This window comes from Peromyscus maniculatus, chromosome 3, assembly GCF_049852395.1.
Source record: "Peromyscus maniculatus bairdii isolate BWxNUB_F1_BW_parent chromosome 3, HU_Pman_BW_mat_3.1, whole genome shotgun sequence".
NCBI classification, from domain to species: domain Eukaryota; kingdom Metazoa; phylum Chordata; class Mammalia; order Rodentia; family Cricetidae; genus Peromyscus; species Peromyscus maniculatus.
In genome coordinates, this window is record NC_134854.1 from 35201113 (window position 1) to 35227938 (window position 26826).

Here is a 26826-nt window from a genome sequence, read left to right on the forward strand (position 1 = left end):
TATTCAGTCGTGGGACAAGCACACATGTGATTACACTAAACCCAGTTACCATTCATTGGTGTAAGAGATGGGGGAGTTGTAATGGAAGTCCAGGAGATTGTCTATACTCTCCCATGAGGAAGAAGTTATTTCTCTGACTAACATATACTTGTCTGTGCCTATTCCTTGTCCAGAAATTGCCCTCACTCATAAGACCTCTCTCATTCATAATGATGCCATCTCCCTAAAGTAACACATATTTCAGTGTCTGGTTCTTGAAAAGAATAAATGGTCCAGACTTTCTGCCTCATTTAAACATAAGCCAAAGCATCCTCCCCACTTCAGTTCTCCTAGGGATGTTCTGATCCTCTATTGCAACTACATTGTAACACAGCTTCTTTTACCCATATTTCTCCACTCTTTACATGGATCCTTCCAATTAACAAAATCTAATTCTGTTCTTGCAAGTATTTTTTCATATTAAAGTGAATTGAAAATTGCAAGTATAGCTTAATGACGTACTATTTGTCTGGTTATGAATGAGTCTTTGGCCTCAATCCACAGTACAGAAAGAGGAAAAGAAGGTTGTGACAGCTTGGTGTTGCTGTCCAGCTACCCAGGAGGCTGAGACATGTAGTAGATCAAAGCTCAATGGAGAATATATACTAATCTCCTTTCTTCATTAAAATATGGACACTATGGGAAAGAGCCTTCTCTAGTGCACAAAGACACCTTATTGAGAGAAAGAGATCATGAGTAAAAACTAGAAATAGATGCTGAGTGAGGCAAGAGATTCAAAAGGCCAACAAAATAAAGATGTGTTTCGAGAACTATTGAGAAATATTCTTTGACAGTGGGGTGTTATTGGCAAAAGTGTAAATGAAGAACTCTGTTATACAGGGAGTCATTTGTTGTTCTTTTCTGTTAGGATGAATTATTAATCTTAGTATAGGATCATTTAGCCTGGCATAACCAGACAGACTAGACAGGGATACAGAAGAGTTGAAAATCAGGATACTTAGTAAGAAGCAGCTGTAATAGTCAAAATAGAAAATACTCAGGAAAATAAGGGAGCTAGTGATGTAAAATGCTTAGTAAGAAACTTACAATAGAATTTCAGGTAGAAATAGCATTCTGGAAAAAAAAAACTGTGATATATACTTAGTCATCATTCAATATAATCATATCCTTATCCATAAAGAGTGTGTAGAATAAAGATGGAAAACAATTTTACCACACACATATTTGTATTACTTATTACAACATAGAGCTACTTAATATCAGCAGTGTCATCTCACTGTACCATCTGAAGTACTGACTCGAAGAAGCAAATTTTGATGTGTTCCCTCAAGATCAAAAGATTGCCTTCTGGAAGCCCCAAAGGCTTGAGCTCTCCAGAGGAAATGCTCTGCTCGGCATTTCCCAAAGTGCACTTCTGAGCACCATTAGCAAAGGAAGAATGGTTTGTCTGGAGTTCCATGGGAATATATAAGTAGAAAGGTCATTGCTAAGGCAGCAGGGACTCAAAATGTCCAGGGACCCCATACTTGAAATCAACACCTCTTATGAGATATAAAAATAAAATAAAGAATATGTACATGATAGCTTGCCTAGATAATTTCCAGAAGGAGCTGATCCACAGAAATCAGGTTCATGTAACAACTCCAAAGAGAGACAAGTCAATGACTATAAAAATCCAGGTCAGTAAAAGTGAGACACCCACAAAACATTGTTTGAAATTCTGTACTAAAAATCAGATCATCATGGACTAAATATTTAACAAAGATGTAAAATAATTATTAACCAGATTTTTGAAAATTACCTAATATCCCACTCAGGAGATTATACAGAGAACTTAGCCACAAACAGCCTGAGGATAATTATTTGTAATGCTCAGACTTATGGTAATTCTTTTAGAGAAGTGAATTCAAACTCAAGTATATTTTCTTTCTTAGAAAATGCCAAAAGGAAAAATGCATTTTGAGTGTGTGTGTGTGTGTGTGTGTGTGTGTGTGTGTGTGTGTGTGTGTGTGTATCAAAATTTCTCACTACTAGTGGTTAGTGTACACAGTTAACACATTGGTCTTTGGGATAATTTTGTGTTTCTTGCTTTCAAGAACAAAATATGTGGCTATAACTTCTCAAAGAGCTGGTTAGCTTTAGTTAGTAATCTGCTGATGAAGGCTTAGAAAGCACAGAACTCTTGAAACAATAGTATGTCCCTGCACAAAAGCTAGAGGGGTGTTTATATTTGAGTGCAAATGATATAGCAATCCTTTGCTGGTATGGTACGTGTAGGAACCCCGAATATCTGAATACAATGTACATTCAACCTATGAAACACGAATAGGCAAAAAGTAATTTAGTGTGCTAAGCCTTTCTGAGATGGGAGCCTGTCTCAAGACTGATCATGAATAATGTAGCAGGGCCCAGCTCCTTCCTTTGGGACTAGCTCTTTGCATAGATGAAAAGCAGTGGCACATGATTTGCACAAATCTTTGCATATGTACCTTTCTGAATCTTTACAGTATCATTACGTGTCTTTGGAGGAATAAAATCTAGGATGTTTTGACTATGTTCATGTGTCTTCAGCTCAACATATTTAATGTGCAAAAGTAAACAAAGCAGGACTGAGTATTTAGTCTGGTGGCCTATTTCCTTGTTGTATGAATATTCAAAAACCCACCTGTTCAAACTTTACACATGGTCCCTGCAGGATAGCAGTGACAGCTTGATCAACTAGTTATATTCCAGCATTTTATAATTCAATACACCCTGACACTCCACAAAATCCAGTGTAAGACACACTTGCTGCTACAAACATCTGTGTTTATAAGAAGACTAGTTTTGACAGCCTACTAAATGCTTTTGCTTCGGATAAATGAGTAAAAATGCTGTAAAAGTCATTTCTTCCCTTGACCCAGTCAATTTTCAAGAAGTTTAAGGTGTTAGTAGGGTAGCTAAAGTATATGGAACACATTTAGGTGTATTAGTATTTTGATTATCAGAATTGAAACTTTTTTCTGCTTCCAAGAACATTGGTCTTTATTCCCTGGGTATCAAAGCAGTCAACATCCCCCCAGCACAGCAGCTGTTGCTTAATAGCCCTAAAGAGTTAAGTGCTGCCCACATGGAATGCAGATCAGTGTCTCTACAAAGTGGGCCTTCAATTAGCATTGATGGATTGACTTTCTCACAGGCAGTAAAAGCTCAATTTTCAGAAACGAATCCTATGAGACTAAAGGTCCATAAGTTAAGATACTGGGCCTAGAATTTTATCTTTGTAGACATAAAATATGTATAAATATGGAAAACATATCTTTTGTTTCTATTTTCAAAAATGTTGTCTAATTTATTGACATATTAAGAGAATGTCAATATTTGTGTCGATCTAAGTATAGGCAAAGTGGAGTTTGAATAGTAACATACATACTCATCCTGAGTTATAGAAGTAGTTATGAAGAATCTAAAATACAAAATATCCAAAGATAAAATGAAAGTGTTGGCTAATAATAGTACAATAATAATAATAATAATTACCAATAACAAATATTTCCTGTTGTTGAAAGGTGTTTCACTTGAATTGCCTAACACAGACCACCTCGGATATCAACATTCTGAATGCTTTTCATGTATTTTGTACTGGACTTTAAGGCAGCTAAGCATGGTTTTGAAGATGTGCCAGATGTGACCATTTAATTTGAAAGCATAATGAGTTTCCTCTTCAGCTTTCATTGGAGTTGCATAGCTTTCCCTCCTGATCAAGTGACAGATAGAAAAGATCCCCTTAGTCAAAGCAGAATTGAGAGTGCAGGGACCAGGCTGCTGTCTGCTCTAGTAAGCACTGCTCTTAAGTCCTCTACCCAAACCACTGCTGTGCTCTGTGTTTGGAAAGTTGAGCAAGTCAACTGACTCATCTCATCTCAAAAGATGGGAAGTGGAATCAGTTCAGAGAGCAAGGAGTCAGCCAAAAGGTCAAAAGAGCTGGAGAAAAAGCTTCAGGAAGATGCTGAGCGAGACGCGAGAACTGTTAAGCTGCTGCTGCTGGGTAATATGTTTCTCCACTGCTCTCAGCATCTGACTTTTGTCTTCATTTATGGCATGTTTACTTTTCTCAGATTTTAACTTTAAGTGTATTCCCCTTAGAGGATTTAGTATAAAATATGTTTAAATTCCTAAATGACCTGATTTTTATGTGTGCTCTATATGTATTTCATAATTTGCTTTATGTTTCATACTTACTACATTATTTAAGAGATAAATATTAGATGCCTCAGTTTACCTCTATCAAAGACTACAGGATAGCATTATTAAAAAAAAGGCTCATACACATCTATGACTTTGTTGCATTCTATTTGTTTCCTAAATAGCAGCTAAAATCTTTAATGACAAGCCATAAATGTCTTTTATTTGTTTAGACAGAAATAAGCTGAGTGTTTAACATAAAAATTAATGTTAAAATAATTTAGTCTCAAGTTTTACATACAATAATGACAAGGTACTTAAAATTATATCAAGAATATTACTAAGACTGCAGAAGCAGTAGTGCCTTTAATCTTGTACATTTGAAAATATGGCATTCAGTTCCTTATAGAACTGAATATATTATATATTCATTCATGCATGCCACAAATTGTGTGACTACTTTTCATTACTTCAAAACAAAGAAAAAATTTATGATAACTATAACTTTAATAGTTGCTCAATTAACTAAATGAATTAAGACAATCTATGTGCTGCATATTTTTCATAAACTACTTAACATACAGTGGTCACTGACATAAAACAACAGAATTTGTTGGAACTTGTGGAAGATAAATGGGAAGAAAAAGCTGGAAGAATTGGACAGAGTAATATTTTAGCTCAGGAGCATGTAAGATTTAAGAGAAATTTAACTGTGGACTTCTGGAGAAGAAGCAGAAAAGGTATAATTTAAGATATTAAAACCTATGATGTTTTTTAGCACAAACATATGGTGATGTGTATTAGATAAATATATTGTATAATCCAGGGGTAACTCAGTAAGAAACATTCAGTGGATTCAGTCTTTCATTTTCTTTTTTTATGTTTTCAGTTTCTCTACATTGAGGCTATTGGCCAACTAGTTAACCGATTAGCATTGCTTCTGAAACTTTGCTTGTATTACAATATTATATATATGTATATATATATATATATATATATGTGTGTGTGTGTGTGTGTGTGTGTGTGTGTGTATTATTCCCCAAATTAATAAGAATTTAAGTCAATACAGAAACAAAATAAGAGCTTTGACTTATTGACAGTTGTGTATTTGCATTGAAGCTAGTTGTATGCAATAGTAATTCATTATTTCAGAACTGTGAATTTATCATGAAGCAAATTTCAATTTTTAAGTCTTCTTTTACTCTGCTCCTACTACTAAGTGATTTTCAAAAGCCAATCGTGGGCTGTGTCTCTTGTATCTCAAGGAGAGGGTCATGTTCTCTCCTTCCTTGCTGGAGTTCTGTGGCTAGGAATGCCTATAGGACTCACAAGTAGTCACCTAGACATTAATGATTTAGGAAGGTGATGGTAAGTGCTCTGAAACCATCAAATATACTTTTCCTGATTCCAGAGAATTCTCAGAGGCTCCACTGTGAGTCAAAGTAATATGGACATGGCAAAGGCAAATACAATGTAAGAGGGAGGATCAGGCCGCCCCAAAGTGCCTTTCATGTTCCCTTACAATGGCACAATGGTGCCAATGGAGAGACAGAGTCTGCCGTCTGTCTCTTTTTTGACTGTGAATGCAACTGACCAATTTTTTTCAAGCTCATGCCTCCTTGCCCTCCCACTATGGCAGACTGTACCTTGAGTTTAACCAAAACAAGTCCTTTATCCCCAAAACAAACAAACAAATTAATTAAAGACAAGTCTAGATGCTGAGCTCAGTTTCCAAATGAATTAATAAGATCAACGTACCATTTTAAAAATATTTTCTTATTTTATAAAAACACAAATTATAAGTCAAATCACTGAGATAGTTGTATTACAAATTACCATGACCATATTGTTAAGCATCCACAGAGCTATGGTGCTTGAAGTAGGTGTATTGGAGTAACTGGCCAACCGGACATGGGGTTGTGATGGGGATGAAAGAGGTGAAATAATATAACTAGTTGGCTGAAAATGTGTCACTGAAAAAATAAGCCCCCCCCCCCACAATACAATGGTGGAATAAAGAGATTTCCATAAATTATGAATGCGAATTGACAGATTACTTACACACATTGACTTATATAATCAGAAGTGCAAAACACATCAGAGAGATATTCATTGCAACACAACTTAATATATGTAAAGCTCACAAATGGAAATGAAAGTACTTCAATTGTCCTTAAACTTGTAGGTTTTATTAAGTGAAAGAGTAACTTTTATTAAGAGGGATGAGAAAGAATTATCAGTTGTAACATTGTGTCTTTTATTTATCCCAGACGATAATATTTCATATATTTCTTCTCATATCACGGTTATTTACACCAACAATGTATAGGCTGAGCTGGTCAGATTTAATTTAATAAAACAAATCATTCTTTTTGGTTTTAACTATTTTGATTTATATTTGAAATACTTGACTATTTTTTGCTTTTGAAATTTGAACTCTACATTTGATTCAGTTGTCAAGTTCAAAATAATAAAATCTGTTTTATTCTCATTTTTAACTGAACTCAAATTATCTACACTGTATTTTCATATTCAACTTGGCTTCAGTAAGGCATTGTACTGTGTTTATATAATTAATTCGGCCTTCTTACTCTCTCACTCTCAAAAGTCTTAGGTTTTTTTGTTTGTTTGTTTGTTTGGTTTTTTGAGACAGTTTCTTTGTGTAACTTTGGAGCCTGTCCTGGAACTCTCACTCTGTAGACCAGGCTGGCCTTGAACTCACAGAAATTCGCCAAGTGCTGGGATTAAAGGCATGTGCCACCACTGCGTGGCTTGGGTTCTTACTGAAACAACATCCATACTCTTTGGTCCTATGATGACTTATTTAGCTTAATTATGGTAGTGACCAATTCTGAATTTAAACCTGTACTTACAAAAATGAAAATCTGCAAAACATGGTGCAATCCACTGCTCGCTTTGATCCTGACTAGTGATTTCTGGGTGCTAAAATACAGAACACTAGGTTTCTTTCTTGCCACGTACTGTGAAGTAGATGCAAACACTATGATAATGGAAATAGGTTTTAGGAAATCTAAAGAGCTGACCCCCTCACAAGTCTCTTCCCCGCATTCATGTTTTTCTGGTCTTGATTTTTTGTTTGTTTGTTTTTGTTTTCTTAGTTGAGAGTCACTATTTTTTTTTCTTTTATTGAAGATAGATCCTTGCCTGGTGGTGGTGGCACTTAGGAGGCAGAAGAAGGTGGAACTTTGTGAGTTCAAGGCCAGAGTAGTCCAGAACAGCCAGGGTGAGAAACCTTGTCTCAAAACTCCCTCCCCTCAAAAGATTCTTATCTCACACAAAATATACAAAGCTCCTAATTATAGTTTTTCCTCCCTCTACTCTTCCCACTTCCTCCCCACCTCCCCCAACCTCCAGATCCACTTCCTTCCTGTCTCCCACTAGAAAAGAACAGGCTTCTAAGAGATAAAACCAAACATGACAAAATAAAATATGATATGAAGCAAAAACTATCTTACCCAAGTTGGACACAGCAACTCAATAGAATGAAAAAAGTCCCAAGAGCAGGTACAAGAATCAGAGACCCACTTATTATCACAGTCAGGAGTCCCATAAAAAAATACTAAGTTAATAGCTGTGATATATTCACAGAGGACCTGGTGCAGACCCCTGTAGGCCCTGTGCTTGCTGCTTCAGTCTCTGTGGGTTCATATGTGCCTTGCTTAGTTGATTCAGAGGGCCTTGTTCTCCTGGTGTCCTCCATGCCCCTCTGGCTCTTATAATTTTACAACCTCCTCCTCCAGGAATTCCCTGAGCTCTGAGGGGAGGAATTAGATGGAGACCTCCCATTTTGATTCTCATTTCAATGTAAGGTCTGACTGTAGGTCTTTTTATCTGTTCCCATCTGCTGCAAGAGGAGGCTTTTCTGATGATGACTGGATAAGACACGGATCTGTAAGAATAGTAGACTATCATTAGGAGTCATTTTATTGATTTTTTTAACAGTTGTGTTTAGTTCCACCCTAAATCTCTGGTATTTCGTGACTCTCGTTCTTGACTCCTCACGCAGCATCAGGTATGGTTCCTTCTCATGGAGTGGGCCTTAAGTCAAATCAGGTATCGGTTGGCCACTCCCACAATCCTGTGCCACCATTGCCCTAGCGGATTTTGCAGGCAGGACAGATTGTAGGTCAAAGGTTCTGTGACTGGGTTGGTGTCCACATTTCTCTTTCAGTAGCTTGCAGCATACCTTCCTGCACCAAGGAGATAAGAACATAGGAATGAATGCTCAATGTAGATACCAGCTCAACTTTTCCATGTTCAATGAACTGTTTGGGTGTCGTCCTTGGCAATGTGGTCCCATGCTCAGTTTGCAGAGAGCAAACCTTTGTTTTAACGACAGCCTGGGTTGTTTAGGGATTTACATGGGACCCCCTTGGCCAAAAACTCAATTGAATGCAATCCAGTCCCATCACTGGAAGCCTCTCCTGCCTACAAGAGATGGCCAGTTGAGACTCTGTATCCCCCATTACTAGAAGTCCTTATTAGAATCACCTTCATATATTCCAGGAAGTTTTCACTGAACTTGATTTTCATATTATCCCTCAAATGCTTCCCAATTTCAGTCATCTCTCCCTCTTATCTTTTCTTCCAACCCTCCCCCAGCTATCTAATACCCCCCACACACTCCTGTCCCCATTTGTCCTTAGTCTGCCCATAAAATCTATTCTATTTCTCCCGGGGAGATCCATGTGTTCCCCCCACCCCTACCTCTAGCCCCAGAACCCTCCTCTTTACCTATCCTCTCTGGGTGTATAAATTGTAGTTTGATTATCATTTTCTTAATGGCTAATATCCACTTATAAGTGAATGCATACCATATTTATCTTTCTGAGTCTGAGTTACCTCACTCAAGATGATTTTTTTCTAGTTCCATCCATTTGCCTGAAAATTTCATGTTGCCATTTTTGGAATCTCAAATGTCTGAGAACCATTTAAACAAATGTTCAAAATCCTTAGCACCAGAGCAATGCAAATCAAAACTACATTGAGATTTCATCTTACACCCTTCAGAATGATGAAGATCAATAAAATAAGTGACAGCTCATGCTAGCAAGGATGTGGAGCAAGGGGAACACTCCTTCATTGCTGATGAGAGTACAAACTTGTACAACCACTATGGAAATCAATATGGCAGTTCCTCAGAAAACTAGGAATCAACCCACCTCAGGACCCAACTATACCACTCTTGACATATACCCAAAGGATGCTGTATCCTACCACAAAGACACTTGCTCAGCTATGTTCATAGTGGCTTCATTCATAATTGCCAGAACTTGGAAACAACCTAGATGTCCCTCAACAGATGAATGGATAAAGAAAACATGGTACATTTACATACAGGAGTCAGTTTATGTCTTTTTAGTCTGTTCTGAGGTCTAATAAGTTAACCAGGGCCATCTAGGTGTCTGTGAGTTTCAAAGTATCCAGCAGAGACTGGTGGACTCACTACTGCATGCACAACTAAAGATAATTACCCCCTTCCTTCTTCATATATCAGTAGCCAATAGTTCAGCAGAGATGGGGGAGGTTAGGGCCTTGCAAGCATTCATCTCCACATCTGACTGACTGTTAACAAGCCTAGTTCTGTGCAGACCTAGTACAGGCAACTTCAGCTGCTATGAGTTCACAATTGCAGTGGTTGTGCTACTCCTAAAGGACAGCATTTTGCAATCCCTCTCCCTGTCTTCAAACTCTTACAATGCTTCTTTCCTCTCTTCTACAATGTTCTCTGTGTCTTAGACAGAAAAGTATAAATGTCTTGGTAAGAATTGAGCATTCAACCCTCCCTTACTCTTTGCACTTTGGGTAGCCATGTGTCTCTATATTCTCCAAAATTCATTTCATAGAGTAGCTTCTCTGGTAGAGGTTGACAGTACCCATTGTTCATGGTCAAAACATGAAGATATAGAAAGCAGCTTGACTCCATATCAATTTAATTAACCATAGTGAGTTGTCCCTAAGATGTATGACTATACAACCAGAGGTTTTCTACTTAGTTTACAGTAACCAGACACAAATTCCCTACTGTGGAGTGGACATAAAATCTGACCATAGAGTAGGAGATTACCCTCAAAACTGTTTTCTTGCTATTGCCCCATTAGACTTGAATTTTTGGATTCTATAGCAACACTGTATTATTAAAAACGTTTATATAAGTAACATGAGAAGTTAACGAAATTACTTACCTTTCCATGTTGTTGTAAAGAAGGATGGTATCACATTTTACAATCTGAACAGCCATGGGTCACATGTACCATAAAAATTTCTTTCATTTAAAACAGTAGACTAAAGTTCAGAACCTATATCCATATTTAATTTTCTTCCAGTTCCTAATGTACAAATGCATTAATACATTCATACTATGAACCTAAGGAAGTGAACTCAAGGCCGGGCAGTGGTGGCACATGCCTTTAATCCCAGCACTCAGGAGGTAGAGCCAAGTAGATCTCTGTTAGTTCAAGGCCAGCCTGGGCTACAGAGCGAGTTCCAGGACAGGTACTAAAGCAACACAGAGAGAAACTCTGTCTTGAAAAACCAAAAAAAAAAAAAAATTAAAGATTTCTTAAAAGACATTTTTGAAAACTATTTTTAAAGTCTAATAGTGAATATAGAATTTTTGGAAACACTGTTGAACTATGATTACCATACTATATATATTTATAATCTGATATAAATATACAATCTGATAAAATTGAAGATAAATATATAAATATGAATATGTCCACAATCTATGTTGTTCATATATTTATATTTTATAACTACTTATTTATTGTTACCCATATTGATAAGAATAGCACATAAAACTTATAATCATTGCAAATTTTTAATTATATACTGTGGTTTGATACCTTTAGATATTTTGAACATCATCGGATATTTTCAAGATACGTATGAAATTGGAAGATCATTCAAGCAAATGATCATTAAAAGGAAAAGACAGGAGACAGTATAATTTCTCCTAGGTGAAACATGTGTAAACAGTTTGCCTGAAGAGAAATTTTATGGAATTTGGATGTTTACTTTTTATTTATTAACAGAAAATTTTCTAAGACAAAATAACAGACATAAAATTTGATCTGACCCCATATACTTTCTAATGTGATATATTGAAAAACCACAGTATTTTCATGTAACATTTATATGAATATAGTTACATTAGGTATCATAATCAAACAAAACATTATTCAATTCTGTATAAGAAAATAGTCCTAAATTTTGGGAAAGTGTTAACACCATAAACACTATAGTGACAAGAATACAGGGGAAATAGTCTAAACTTTAAAAGTTAAGGTAACAATAAAAATGTGTGAACTATGATTAGATCTTGAATCTAGGAAATATGAAAAGAATAAAAAGACTGTGTAACAATCAGATGAATTTGAAATTTCAGTGTTTCATCAGAGAAAACTGGGATTAAGTTAAAATTTCTCATGCATGCAAATATTCTTACACTTGACAAAAAATGGCCTTATTACAAGATGCACTTAGAAGTATTCATGGGTAAAGCATCTAATTGCTTTCAAAAGTTTCAGCATAGCACAACAAGTAAAAAATACTCACACATACATGCATAAGAATGCAAATGTTCACTAATGATAGATAGGCAATATGAGGACAATAGCATTAGTGTCTGATAAAGGCAAGCAATGTAAATACAGGATTCTGAAGCACTGTGTTCTCAAACTTCTATCTTTTTAAGTTAGAAGCAAAATGTTTGTGGGAAATAAACATGTATTGTTCTACTTACTTTTAGCAAAATAAAAGGGTACTTATTGATATATTTATTTTGCTTTTAAGCTAAACTCTACCAAATAATTCACAGACAGATCATTTCCACATTATATGAACATTTATAGGAAAGTTTTGTCAGTTCATTGGAAAGATCTGAGAGACATGAAAGTCTTGCCATTTTTTCAAAAGAGAAACCAAATTATTGGCAGACTTGTAGCAGTATAACATATTAAATATAAAATGAAAGTGGGGAGAGAGGAATTATGTAAAAGATTAATCCCCAAAATAGTGGTTAAATACTATCAGGATGTTCATTGACATTTACCACATCATCACATTAACAGAGAGAGGCATCATTGTATCAGGAGAGGTAAAAAATAAATCAAATTATTCATCTGTGCCTATCAAAAACAAACTAGGAAGAAAAGTGAATTCCCTTATATAGACTGCAGAAACTAATTATCATACTTAATGATGAACAACCGTTAGTATTGTTGACTATAGACAGTGAACGAGGATTAAAGATGATTAGTGGGCTTCCTGTCGACAGAACAGTCTCTAACATTTTCTTGCCCTTGAATTTCCCTTTGACAAATTCCAGGCGGGTACCAGGAATTTGGGTGAAGGTGCACAGGCCTGAATTTCCGTCGAGTGGGTTTAGTTGAGAACACACAGTGATGGAACAAATCAAGAATGTGAATGATGGGAATTTGCAGAAAATAAATAATAGCCCAATGCTTCTTTCTTCTGTTTTATGACTTAAAACTAACAAAAGTTTGAGAAAATAGTACTTCAGAAATCTGTTTCAAATAAACAAAGTGGCATGTAATAGACGTCCTTATTGCAGTTCAAAAAAAAAATCTTACCTATTGTTTGTGGCTGACTTCATGTGGAAATATATAGAAATCTCTTAACAACTATGGGCTAAATATAAGGAAGAAATATGACAAAACAGCAAGGTAAAAACAAAAATGAAGACAAACTAATCATGGTTGTATTTTGAAAAGCATTCTATTTTTTAAAAGTTGTGGCTGAAATTACTTCCTTATGCTGTTGTACCTGAATGCCAGTGCTCGCAAACAGGGCAGCTAACCTCAGAACCGTGGCACTGACATGGAGCGGTCAGAGTGGAGCAAGTCTAACAAGCATGGTCCATAGGAAAGGATGAAAAGAACGGAAGGGCTAGAGAGATGACTAAGGGTTATGAGTCTTACTGCTCTTCAGGGGGCCTGAGTTCAGTTCCCAGAACCCACATCAGGTGGCACACAGTTGCCTGTAATTCCACCTGCAGGGGATTTGATGCTCTCTCTGGACTCTCTTGGTATATATCTAAAGATGCACATAAACAAGTTCTTAAAGAATAAAGAAATGTAAAACTATAAGTAAAAGAGTGGAAGATACTGTCCTTGAAGGCTTTTCAAAGGATAAAAGTACATTCTTCACGTCTGAAGAGGCTTCTAGTACTTTCTACAGTATTCTCCGAGTCATTTGCATCTGAAATTTAATCTCCCAAAGCCCTAAAATGTGCACACTAACACCAAGATTTGATAAACAAGGAAAACGACACTCACAGAGATAAAATTTAATCATACTACCTAGTAAAAGACAAAAATGTACGGAAGCTAAATTAAGTTACATAAACAAAATGTATTTCTTTAACTTCAAATGCACATGTACAATAGTTTCTTTTTCTTTTCTTTTCTTTCTTTTTTCATATTTTAGTCCAGGCTATTGAGTGGCTATCATGTAGAAGACAAAAAAGTATTTAATTTTACTCATGAGAATTACTGAGTGGAACAAGTTATTCCTTTAAAAAGACTAAATATCATACAAATAATGGCTATGAAAACACAGCTTTCACTTTACCTTAAAAAAAGTTAAATAAGTCTTGAAACCATTTAAATATTTCACTACTACTTCATACCCATAAACAATGCAACAAGACACAGCATTAGCAGGAGAATTGAGAGTTTATTTGAAGGTAGATCTAGAATTTGTATGAGTACATTCAGCTTTACAGTTCTCATTTCTCTCATGCATAGAACAACATTATCTACAAGCCTGGCTCATTCTAACTTTCTTTCTGCTGCACAATTATATGATTGTAATGGCCTAGAAAATTATCATACATATGAATATATGTAAAGTTATTTAGTCTCATCTTGCCCACTTTAGCCAAATGAGCAATCAAGCCCTGTGTGTGTTCAGCAGAGTTCAGTTACACCTATTCTAACTATTCAGTTGCACTTATTGTGCAGATTTAAAATTCTTATTCATATTTCTGCATAACAATAGTTTTATTTATCTTTTATTATTTACAATATTTTTGAACATTAAAATATAAATTTATTTATTTATTTATTATTTGAAACATTATCTTCTTCAAAGTAAATATGTGTCTTGTAAAAATTCCTTTGTTACTCTTTAACCCAGAAAATAATGTTAGTTCTGACCACAATTTAGAAGGAAGAAGCTATTCGGGGACGTACTCAGCACATGCAAGCATGCTGTCATGGGTATATTTAGCCCTGTAACATGATCTAATCCTACAAGAATGGAGTGGTGATTGTGGACTAAGAGCTACAATCAGTGTGAGAATGAGAATGAACAGTTCATTTCTGAGGAACTTTGAGATGGAGTCTTAAATAATGAAGGGGATTTTTGGATAGCTGTTTTTTTTTTCTGTATGAATTATGCCAATATTGCAGTTAACTATATGGGACCTTGACTTAGAACACTAAACTCACTATATGGAGCAATGAAAATATTTTTAAAATTATAAAAATCTTTAAAAGCTACCTTATCTGCTATTTTAAAGTAACTAATTATTCTGCCTACCTTAGGCACGTCATTAGTTACCTGATAAGATACGGAAGACGGTTGTTTGTCTCGAAATGTTTGGGGGGCACCTAGGCAGAAGGATGAGGATCTGTCCCTGGTCTATGGGAAGGCTTCTGGAACCCGGTGCCTGTGGTGTGACACCTTGCACAGCCTTGGTGCAGTGGGAAGGGGCTTGGACTTGCCTAGGCTCAGTGTGCTGGGCTCTGCTGACTCCCCATGGGAGACCTTGATTTGGGGGATGTGGGGATGTGGGGTGGCTTGAGAAAGGGAGCTGAGGATGGGAGAAGGGAGGAGGGGGGTTCTGTGGATAGTATGTGGAGTGAGTAGAAAATTTCTTAATAAAGAAAAAGGAAAGAAAAAAAAAGAACTTAGAGTCTCAGTGACCCTAGCTTGCTTCCAAGCAACTTGCCCACCGTGTTAGGAATTTTTCTGATACTGTAGTAAACATCTGTAATAATCAATTTATTAAAAAGAAAAGATATATTTTAGCTCATAAAAAAACAAAGAATTGTTGTATGTTTATAATGCCTTTAGTCTCAGAAATAATTGAGAAATTCTAGTTCTTAGTGTTATCAGTATGATCATCATCTGATTTTGACTGCTACTCCCAGTATTCTTGGATTTCACGTCCATGGTTCCAAGCAATTAAAGATTAAAAATGCTTGGAAATTTGCAACTGTATTGAACACATAGAGATTTTTATTCTCATCAGTTTATCAACAATAGAGAATAACAACAGTTTACATCACATTCACATTACAGTTGGAATTATAAGTCATCTAGTGGCTTAAAGCACAGTCATGAGTGTGCATAGGCTAGGAGCCGATATGATATCCTATTATATAACAGACCTGAGTATATGAGTTTTGTGTTTTCAAGAGACTCCGTGAATCAATCTAGTTTGTTACCAGTGGATAAGAAAAGTTTGTTATTACTCTGAATGTACATTTACCCTCTGGCACAGCCTAAAAGTCACCTTTGTCCTCCAAATGTATGACATAGTTTTGATTATTCTATAACAGAAATACAATGGAATGTTTTAATCTGGCCAGTAGTGCTTCCCTAGTGTGATCATTTTTTCATGATCTGTGACACATGGAATCATATAATTCTGGAATCTTATGTATGCGTGTGCTATGATGGAGATGAAACTCATGGCCTCGTACATACTAGACATATGCTCTACCTATAAGCTGTATCCTGTTCCAAAACTTACAAATTTTCTTTTTTTCTAAAGGTTGCTATTTCATTTCATTGAAAACACTCCATGAATAATTTTTAATTTGTTACAGGAATCATAGACAATATATAATGTCTTTAAAGTTTTAATTGATATTCAAAAATGAAACATTCTTTGCTCAGTTTCAAAATTCTGCAGTTTTTTTCGCCCCAGCAGTACCACTTTCCCTGACCCAAGTACAGCACTAAGTAAATCTGCTGTGTGGGGTAGGACTGACGCTCCTGCTCAAGTTCTTGGTTTCCTCTCACATTCCCACAGCTGGGAATTCTCAAGTCAGTGAAACTAGATACATGTGTTTGCTGTGGTGGGGTGAGACCCTGCGAAGCTGCCTCCTGTGCCTGAGAACACTTGCTCCCAATATCCACTTCCACTGCTTGTGGCTGCAGATCCAGGGCTACATTATAGTTTTTGGTAGGCCTGAGGACCCACAGGCCCTAGTTTTAATATCATCACTGCAAAAGTAAATGAAAAAAAAAATAAGTCTGTGAAGGAATATTGGCAAATTACTGTGCTTGATTTTTGAGTTTATTGACTTCATTTTCAACTTCCATGACCTGTGGTAAAAAGCACACTAGCATAATAAAGAAGAAGACTCCTGGCACTGTATGCAAGAGGAAGATCGGTGCCTGACCACCTGTGGATGAAGCCTTGTTGACTACAGTCTTACTACTCTCCTTGTTTCATTAGTGAGAGGCAGTTGTTCAGACAGCTGCGGAAATCAGATCCATTAAGACGTGCCAGGCACAATAAATACTTGCTGCCACATAGAGATAAACTTAGATGCCTCTGTATCTGTTCCTCCAGGCTCAGAAAACATGTAAAAGCATATAGAAATATTTCAATGGAAAAAAATTGTCTCATACAAAGGACAAGATCTATTTTTTAAATTTACTTTTCCTTTAAAATAATTTCATACAATGCATTTTGATTGCATTGTGTTTTTTTCTCTCCCAAGTCCTCCCAAACCTCTACCCACCCAGTTTCAGGACCTCTCTCTCCCTACCCTTTCTCAAAAATCAAAACAAACAAAGACAATAAAACAATAAAAATCAAAACAAAATAAACCACACCAGAAAAAAAATCCCATAAATAAAAGGAGTCCACTTTCTGTTGGTGCATTGGTCCTGGACACTGGACCGGCACTGGAGCGATGCAGGCACACTCAGGGACATGCCTTTGGAGAAAACTGAGTTGCTTTTGCTAAGAGGTATTATTTGCAAATAGCTTCTTTGTTAGGGTTAGGTTATTTTTTAAATATACCTTAAAAGGATTATTTTTTTCACATGAAATTTATCTTACCCATGGATATGATGAAAAATTAAAATGATACATGAAAAATTTTAAGTGTGGAGAAGAAGGTAAACACTACAGGGAAAGTGAATATCAAGTAGTTGTAGGTGGAATTAAAAATCTACATAGGCCTGGCAGTGTTGGTGCACGCCTTTAATCCCAGCACTTGGGAAGCAAAGCCAACTGGATCTCTGTGAGTTCAAGGCCAGCCTGGTCTACAAAGCAAGATCCAGGACAGGCACCAAAACTACACAGAGAAACCTTGTCTCAAAAATACCAAAAAAAAAAAAATCTACATAGTGGTGTCAGGGTACTCTAATCCATATTCATAAGTATAATTTCAATAAAATTTTTAGATTTTGAGTTATCATAATTTTGCTTACATTAAAATTATAATACTTTGATAAATCAAGATAACTGTCTGCCATACACAGATATAAGAAAAGAAACCTAGGACATGACTTGTGATATCTATACTTTTAGTTTTCATTTCTCAAAAAAAAATGTTCTTAAACTCAAGAGAGATTCAAGAAATATCTCCAAAAGGTCCCGATTGACAACCTAAAACAGCCACTAACATTTGCTATGAGTTCTTATTTTCTATGATAAGAATCATGTGCATTTGGGGTCTCTCTATATGATGCTTCAAGAGGTAAGTGGATGCCCAAATGTTTTATAGTGTGGGTCATAAACTAACAATACATGTTGCAGATAAGGGTGACTGTAATAGCTGCATTACCACTGCCAGTTCCTCATACCTACCTCTGTGCATCCAGATCCAATGACACGAGACAGGCCCATGTCACCTCCCATACTTTAGGGCTCCTTGGAGTTATTTAGAGTTTTTAAGACTCTTCATTCATTTGGATAAGAGAAATTTTAGCTATGTACAAAGGTATTATAGGGTGTGGAGGAGAACAGCATGTCTCAGTCAGGTTAGACTTGTATTTGAGCAGTTCTGGAAATAAAGTTATTTATTGCTTTCTTCTTTTACGTTTATTAAAATAGAGATACAAAGAGTCATTTTAGGAGGCCAAGAACTATTTAGAGTCTGAAATTTTGGGTTACATCTTTGTGTTGCAAATCCAGATATATAAACATCTCAAATCATGTTTAAATATAAAATATAATTTTCTCTATCAGTACATGTTCTTTCCCTGAGAAGTTACACAAATGGAGGTGTCAAAATTTACACACGATAAATTAGAAGGCTTTAATATTCATACAAATTTGGTGTATCAGTTAATAACATTTGCTTCATTTTGTTTCAGGAGCAGGTGAATCTGGAAAAAGTACTATTGTTAAACAAATGAAGTAGGTACAGAACTATTCCAAATGTTTACTATTTGATGTTTATCTATGCATTGAACAATTCTGTGTTATTTATTTTAGTTTTTTATTATAATATTATTATGTCATTTTATCTTTTCCTTTTCTCCCTACAAACCCTCCCACAGTTGCCTCTTGGTCTTTTCCATATTTATCATTACTTTTTTTCATTAATTTTTGTTACATATATGTAAGTACAATCTGCTCATAAAGTCTCATCAACATGACTGACTAATCATGGTGAAATAAGACTACACTAACGCACATGCTAACGAGGACAGTGGAAGCCCAAGAGGCTTCAGTCCTACCCAGAGAACTACAGGCAAGTAAGGAACACGGAGGGCTGGAGAAATAGTCTTCCCCAGATAAGAACACATATCCACCATCAAATGGCCAGCCCTGAACACCTGCATACGAGTATTATTATACAGGCTCATAAAATCTCTCAAAAATGCTTTGCGAGTCTCTTTTCAGAATTCAAGTAACCTCTTCAGAATTTGCAGGTAGTGGCAAAGTGATCCTGACTTTTATGAGTGTTCAAATATTACTTGTATTGTTTAACAAAGACTGCAATTTCTATTTTTCTTTGAAATGGTGCATTTCAGAAATATTAATGCCAATAGTTATGTTTCATTTATATTAACCCTCAAATTAACTAACTTAATAACAATGAGGGTATAAGCCAAAAACACTTGAAATATGTCAATCAAGAATCCATTTGAAATTAAGAAAGAATAATATTTTAACACTACTTTTTTTTTTCTTTTTTTTTTTTTTTTTGGTTTTTTGAGACAGGGTTTCTCTGTGTAGCTTTGCGCTTTTCCTGGAACTCACTTTATAGCCAGGCTGGCCTCGAACTCACAGAGATCCACCTACCTCTGCCTCCCAGATGCTGGGATTAAAGGTGTGCGCCACCACTGCCCGGCAACACTATATTTTTTATAGGGATATATTTGTTCATTGATATCACTCAAACAGATTCTGATTCAGTTATGGGATAACTGCCTAAATTTCTGATGAAGAAGTATAAACACAACTGCCATGAATAAAAACTGCAATGATAAATTAATAAAATGAAGTTAGATATCAGTGATGAAGCTCTCTTTTTCTCTTTGATATTATAATGCCATGTAATTTGCTTATCAACTATTATTTAAGCTCCAGTTTGGAAATCTCACCTATAAGTGCCAGTAAATATTTGTCGTGTCTCCAAAACACTGTTTTATAACCAACTTTTGGTCCATCCTAAGAACAGAGGTATCTCTCATTCATTTACATCATTATTGACATAATCACATTATTGACATAATCACACTTGAAGTTATCTTATACCTTTCACATATCTATTATTTATATGTATTTATATGTATTAAGTAGAGGTTTTTTAAATGAATAGCTATTTTGCTATATTAAAAAGAAGGCTTTTAAATATTAAATCATGTATAAAATCAGACAAAAAATGGAAAACTGGAAACAAAGCTAATAATGAATATTATAGATATATATTAACTACCACAACATATAAAGAGATATAGGTATTATGTAAAACAGTAATCTGACCAATATATGTAAATAAAGGAGAACCAATGAACAGTCTGTTACAAAGAAGATAAATTATATAATTCATTTAAACTTTACTACCTATAAAATAAAAATTTAAATCAATAATTGGGCTTTCTTGTCATGAGAAACTATGAAAATATAATTTCAACTTATTCCTATAAGCCTTACATTCAGGAGGCTGATGCAGGAGAATCACAGCAAGTTTGAGGCCAGTCAGTGTTACATGTAGTGAGTACCATAGCAACCAAAGCTATGATGTAAGACTATCTCAAAAAGCAAAACTATGGTATTAATCTAAAATTATTATGAGTGAAGATTACAAAATTGAATATTTCTTACCACTATTGTTAGACAAATTTGGCAAAAAAAAGTAGATATAATTTTTCTAAATCTACCACAAATTTAGTCCTGGAGAGATGGTTTGGCTATTAAATGTACTTGCTGCCTTTGTATAGGATGGAGGTTAGGTTCCCAGCACCCTTTTGGCAACTTAAAACCATCCACAATTCCAGCTGCAGGGTGTCTGGTACCCTCTTCTGGTCTCTCAAAGACCCAGGCACATGCAGAAGGTTCAGGCAAAAGATTCATACATAAAAAATGAAACTAAATCTTAAAAACTGGGTAAGTCATAAGTATTTTTTAACTAGACATAGTTCTGAGAAGCTGCAACAGGAATTTGAAATATGAATAACATAAAAATAATTTAAGTATGCAAAGTATCAAAATATAAATAAAATAAGATTTCTGTAACTATATAAAGTGGTAAAATTGAAGATAAAAAATCCTAAATTCAAAGGGCTGTGGTGACACATGCCTTTTATCCCAGCACTCGGGAGGCAGAGGAAAGTGGATCTTTGTGAGTTCGAGGCCAGCCTGGGCTACAGAGTGAGTTCCAGGAAAGGCACCAAAGCTATACAGAGAAACGCTGCCTCAAAAAACCAAAAACCAAAAAGAAGAAGAAGAAGAAGAAGAAGAGGAGGAGGAGGAGGAGGAGGAGGAGGAGGAGGAGGAGGAGGAGGAGGAGGAGGAAGAAAAGAAAGTGCAAGCAATCAATTTGCAAACTGTTGGAATTATTCATCATTCACTGTGTTACTATGAAGTCGCTGCATATGTATATGACAATGTTTGACCAACACCAGGTCTCAGTGCATGCCCAAAGCTCAGTGACAGTGTGCCTCCATTCCCTTGTGTTACTGTGAAGTCGCTGCATATGGATATGACAATGTCTGACCAACACCAGGTCTCAGTGTGTGCCCAAAGCTCAGTAACGGCGTGCCTCCATTCCCTTGTGTTACTGTGAAGTCGCTGCATATGGATATGACAATGTCTGACCAACACCAGGTCTCAGTGCGTGCCCAAAGCTCAGTAACGGCGTGCCTCCATTCCCTTGTGTTACTGTGAAGTCGCTGCATATGGATATGACAATATTTGACCAACACCAGGTCTCAGTGCATGCCCAAAGCTTAGTAACAGCGTGCCTCCATTCCTTTATGTTACTATGAAGTCACTGCATATGGATATGACAATGTCTGACCAACACCAGGTCTCAGTGCATGCCCAAAGCTCAGTGACAGCGTGCCTCCATTCCCTTGCACTGCTTCCTGTGTCTGTAAAGTCCCCCTTCCTTTGACCATCTAGAAAGAGCTCATTATGTAAAAATAATCAGCTCATTATTTCTACTAGTCTTTCTTTTTTTATGTCTACCCATAATAGAACTTAGCACAATTTTTCTAATGTTTCTTTCCATACACAGGTGTGACTAGGACCTTTTCTAAAGCATAACAATCTCATAAAATGTTAAAAATGATAATTCTTTCCACAATTTGGTCCTTCTGTTAGAAATTTTATCCTCATGGAAAGGTTTCATGAATATGCTCTCTGAATCATGTGTGACTTTAGTGGCCATTTAAGGACTTAAAATGCAGTTTTTTGTAACATGACTGGTAATTTCAGTGTGAAGTAGATGCTGTATAGACTGGAATTCCACTATGGACCTAGTGGGAGGAGAGTCAGGCGCGATTCATTCAATTATTTCAGTATTTAATGAAAAACGAAAATGCCTAATAAAATCTTACTACGTTGAAAAGAGCCAAGAGCTAAGTTAGAGCTAGATACCTCTTTCCAGAAGAAATAAAATTAAGTGGCTGCTTCTATCATATTTTCTCTCACAGTTTGATGAGTCATCAGAACTTATGTTACCGAACTAACCCAAATGCCCCACATTTACTCACAATTACCATTTTTAAATTTAACAATTAAGTCATTTTTTTTTTCTGTTTTAACTTTGGTCAGAGGACTGAAATGTATTCAACAGTCTTACTTTGATCTATTTATAAATATTTCTTTCTGCATTTTTATGGTGTATGTCACCATCTATTTTTGTTTTTGTTTATTCAAGTGATTTAACAGGTTAATGCATCAAGATAAACATGGCCCTGTTGAATATAAAAATGAGCATTTGTTGGTAATCAAATGTAAAGACAAGATTAAAACAACAGAGGCTTCTTCACTCCTCTCAGTGCCTGTTCCTTCCATTTGATGGTTCTTCAAAGGCACTGAAGAGGTGTTTGTGCTGAGTTTGACCCCTAAGCTGCAGCTTCCATGTGTATAGACACAAGATAAATCTTGAGAAAAGTGACACTCAAAATCAAACACAAAGCAATTTAAAAACAATAAAAAGAAAAGAATGACAGAAAGAAATGAAAATTTAGGCCGGGCGGTGGTGGCACGCGCCTCTAATCCCAGCACTCGGGAGGCAGAGACAGGTAGATCTCTTGAGTTTGAGGCTAGCCTGGGCTACGGAGTGAATTCCAGGAAAGGCTCCAAAGCTAAAAAAAGAAAGAAATGAAAATTTATCACACAGCAAAGATGCAAAGACATACAATTAGCATCAGCACAGATTTTAGCTTTAATGGGAAAATCTATTTTAAGCTATTATTCTTAAACTCTGTCAAACACTGATTTGTGAGTGAATGAGTGGAAGGAAGAGAGCAGCCCGGCCAAATCTGGGAAACTCGGCTCCGAGAACCCAGAAGCACGTACACACACAGGGGAAAGGCAAGGCATCCAGCAGAAAGCAATTACTTGCAATTAAAAGAAAATGCCTTTGTTAATGCTGTAAATAGAACGCAGGCACTCCTACTTCCCAGTGTTTCTTAAGAGATAGGAAAAGCCAGGACTGTTCTGCTGAGTGACTTCACATCCTCTAGATATGGTGTAAACACAACACAGGGTTCAGGTCTCTGTGCACATCGCTGACCTAGCAATCAGGGAATTTTCTTCTTGAAAGAAGGAATCTGGGTTCTAAATAAAGTGTTTGTGATTTACATATTTGAAAAAGTACTTTATCTAGAATAAGTTTTAAATTCTTCTTATATTCATCATGTGTTCTCCCCATGACCCAAAGGGCATTATATGAAGAGACAATGAATGGTAATTTCAGAACTGTTAAATTGTCCAGACTCAGCACACACACATTATCAAAATCCTTCCTCTTTAAGGTGTGTATACTATGATTTTATTGAAGCAACTTATTATTGATGGTCATTTATGCTACATCAGTTAACTCACAAAGCCCTTTCATGTTTAATTGTAGGATCATCCATAAGAATGGTTATAGTAAACAAGAATGCATGGAATTTAAAGCAGTGATCTACAGTAACACACTGCAGTCAATCTTAGCCATTGTGAAGGCTATGACTACACTTGGGATTGAGTATGTGAATCCCAGAAGTGGAGTAAGTATGCCCATGTCAAATTGAGTCAAGGAATCATAGGATTGTGTTTGTTGTCCTATTCTATGTCAAAAGAACATACTATAATAATTTTGCAAATATTAACTATCTCCAACTTAAATTTTCCCATTTTTCTCTGAATGAAACCTCTCTTTTCCATTGCTCACTATACTTTTATTAAACAGTAATTTTTTTTTAGATTTAAACCTAGTATTAAATATAAGAACATAAGAAACAAATATAGCTCTACTATGGTTTATAATATAGCATCTAGATGATTTTTTTCTGCATTTTAATTAATAATAATTTCACACATTATCATGCTTTAAAAATCTACTTACTTTCCAAATAGATAATATGCAAAAACTATTTTAATATGCAATTTATTAGCATATTATTGTCTAAAAGTGACCCCGCTCACAAAATAAAAGCATTAAAAGACCTTCTCTATTTCCACAAGGCCACTCCCCAATCAGCTGGTCATTTCCAGAGTGCATCAACTGATCAGTCCCCTGTGGAATCAGTGTACAGGAGCAATAAGTGCAGGAAGAACCATATGCAAGATTAGTGAGAAACACAAAAGTACATTCCTCTTCTCCTTCCCTCCCCAGGCATGCAGTATGGGGGTGACCATCTAGATGAGCAGTGGAAGTTGTCAGGATGAGAAGGAAAATGGCCATCTCTACACTGTTTATTTTACAGGAAAGGGTAAATCCCCTTTCTTCCCATCAGTTTTCTCAGAAAGGGATGGAGGAGGTGGAAGAGAGAAAGAAAGGGTGGAGAAATACTAAGACTAAGCATACTTTAGGGCAAATCCTTTGCAAAGCCTGGAGTCTATGTTCTAAAACCTTACTTTTCTAGCTTTCCCCACAATTTGGCTCCAGTTCAGTTTTCCACTTCTTTGGCTCCACCTTCCTTCACAAGTGTAAAAGGGACACTTGGAGAGGAACTTCAGGACCCTCCCTTCTTTATCATTTGATGATTTGTTGAGCCTATTCTATTTATAGCTATTCTGCTACCTCTGACTCTGGCTTTTCTTAAGCACATAGAATTTTACAACGGCTTTTAAGAAATGGGCTGCTATAATCCTTTAATTTAAAGGAGAGGGGGAAAAAACAGACTGAAAGAGAGTAGTAGACGTCAAACAGCTGAAGTCTAGGGCCGAGCATGATGTTGCCCAGTTTCCTTTATGGTGCTTCGTCCTTTGTGAGGACTGTTTTCAGTGATTGACATGGCAATGACTGTTTTACTTTTCCTTGCCAGGCAATAGTAGTTACTAAAGTGTGTGTGCCTTCAGCACTCTTTTACAATAATGTAAAAATCTTGGAATTTGTATATGAAATATTCCATTATTTTGTCAAGGAAGCAGGAAAATCACAAAATTTCATATTGCTTCTCTGGTGGTTTGAAAGAAAATGCCTCAGATAACCACATAGGGGATGGATAATAGGAGATGTGGCCTTGGAAGAGGTGTGTCACTAGTGGGCAGGCTTTGAGGTCTCAGATGCTCAAGTGAGGCCCAGTGTGGCAGTCTCTTCCTGTTGCCTGTGGCTCAAGATGTAGAGCTCTCAGCTCCTTATGCAGCAGCACCGTGTCTGGCTGCACACCCTCCCTGTCCCACCATGACAATGATGGACTAAGTCTCTGAACTGTAAGCCAGCCCCTGTTAAATGGTTTCCTTTGTAAGAGTTGTTGTGGTCATTGTGTCTCTTCACAGCAATAGAAAGCCTAAGACTGTGTCTTAAAAAAACAAAACAAACAAACAAAAAAACTGTACTGCAACATAGCCCAGGCTTTATAAATGGGAGATGCCAGCCAGTCCTGTTGGTTGAGCCTTGGATGGGTGAAAATAATAGACTGAAAACAGTATTACCATTATGCTTACTGACAGAGGTTTTAAAACTGCAATGTTATTGTAATGTAAACCGAAGTAGCTCATAAAGTTGCTGTGATGCCTCAGGAGCATCTGTGTCCTGTGTCTGAGAATATCCGAATACCATAGTTTTCTAGGACTACACAGATCATATTTTTGTTTCAACTGAAGTTGTACTTTCAATCATATTCACTTAGTACTTTATTGTAAGATGAACATGTTGCACCTGGTTTAAATTGCTTACTCAACCTCTTAATTTCTGAGTATTATGTTTATGTGGCTTTCAGATTTCTGATGAGGTGGAATTTTTGTTTATACAAGTTTATACATTTTCACATAATCATTCGTTTGCACACCATCACGCAGATTGCCATTCGAGGACAGTCCTGACAGAAAACTCAGTGTAAGTTGCATTAGCCCCTGAATTACTCAGTTTAAGTAAACCCACTGAACCTCTCTGTTTTAATTTCTTCATACACAAAATGTTAGTGCTTTCCCAATAAAATTATAAAAATTATCAAATCAGGAACAAAAATATAAGTAGCCCCTTTAAATCCAGAATATTGTAGAATATAAAGTCCAGGTAAATATCAGCTATTTTTATTCTTTGATAGTCAGTTTAAATACAGACTAATTAAAATTTATGTACTGAAATGCACTCACCAAAGATCATTTGAAAAAATATTTTATTATTTTATGCGGCAGATATTTCGATTGCTTCTAGAGATGCATTAGGCACTCATAAATAGTTGAAAGAGAAAAATACATCTGTATTCAAAAAGGAAAACTTGCTGTTGAGCAAATCTTTATAAAGCATTTAGTAGTCAAAGAGGTTATCACAACTGGATGTGAATGTCTGTAAATCCTTATTCATTGAAAAAGTGATTGAGACAGGTGGATTTGGAAATGTCCTCTGTATAAACTCTATAGGATGTCTACACATATAAGCAACTGAAAACATGTCTTTAAAGCTCAAAGGGATATTTCGTCTACAGATATAAATTTTGGTGGTCTGGCCATACTGTACAAACTATTGTAAT

The 26826-nt window shown here is 36.1% G+C and overlaps 1 protein-coding gene across 1 annotated transcript in view; it reads left to right on the top strand.

Moving 5' to 3' along the window:
* The first annotated feature begins 3694 nt into the window (after positions 1-3694).
* Positions 3695-26826, top strand: part of Gnat3 (G protein subunit alpha transducin 3) — a 46081-nt gene continuing 22949 nt past the window's right edge. The window contains exons 1-3 of the mRNA XM_006971082.4: positions 3695-4027; positions 18559-18601; positions 23775-23916. Coding sequence (XP_006971144.1) covers positions 3910-4027; positions 18559-18601; positions 23775-23916 — 303 coding nt within the window. The 5' untranslated portion in view covers positions 3695-3909. The remainder of the gene's footprint in view (positions 4028-18558; positions 18602-23774; positions 23917-26826) is intronic.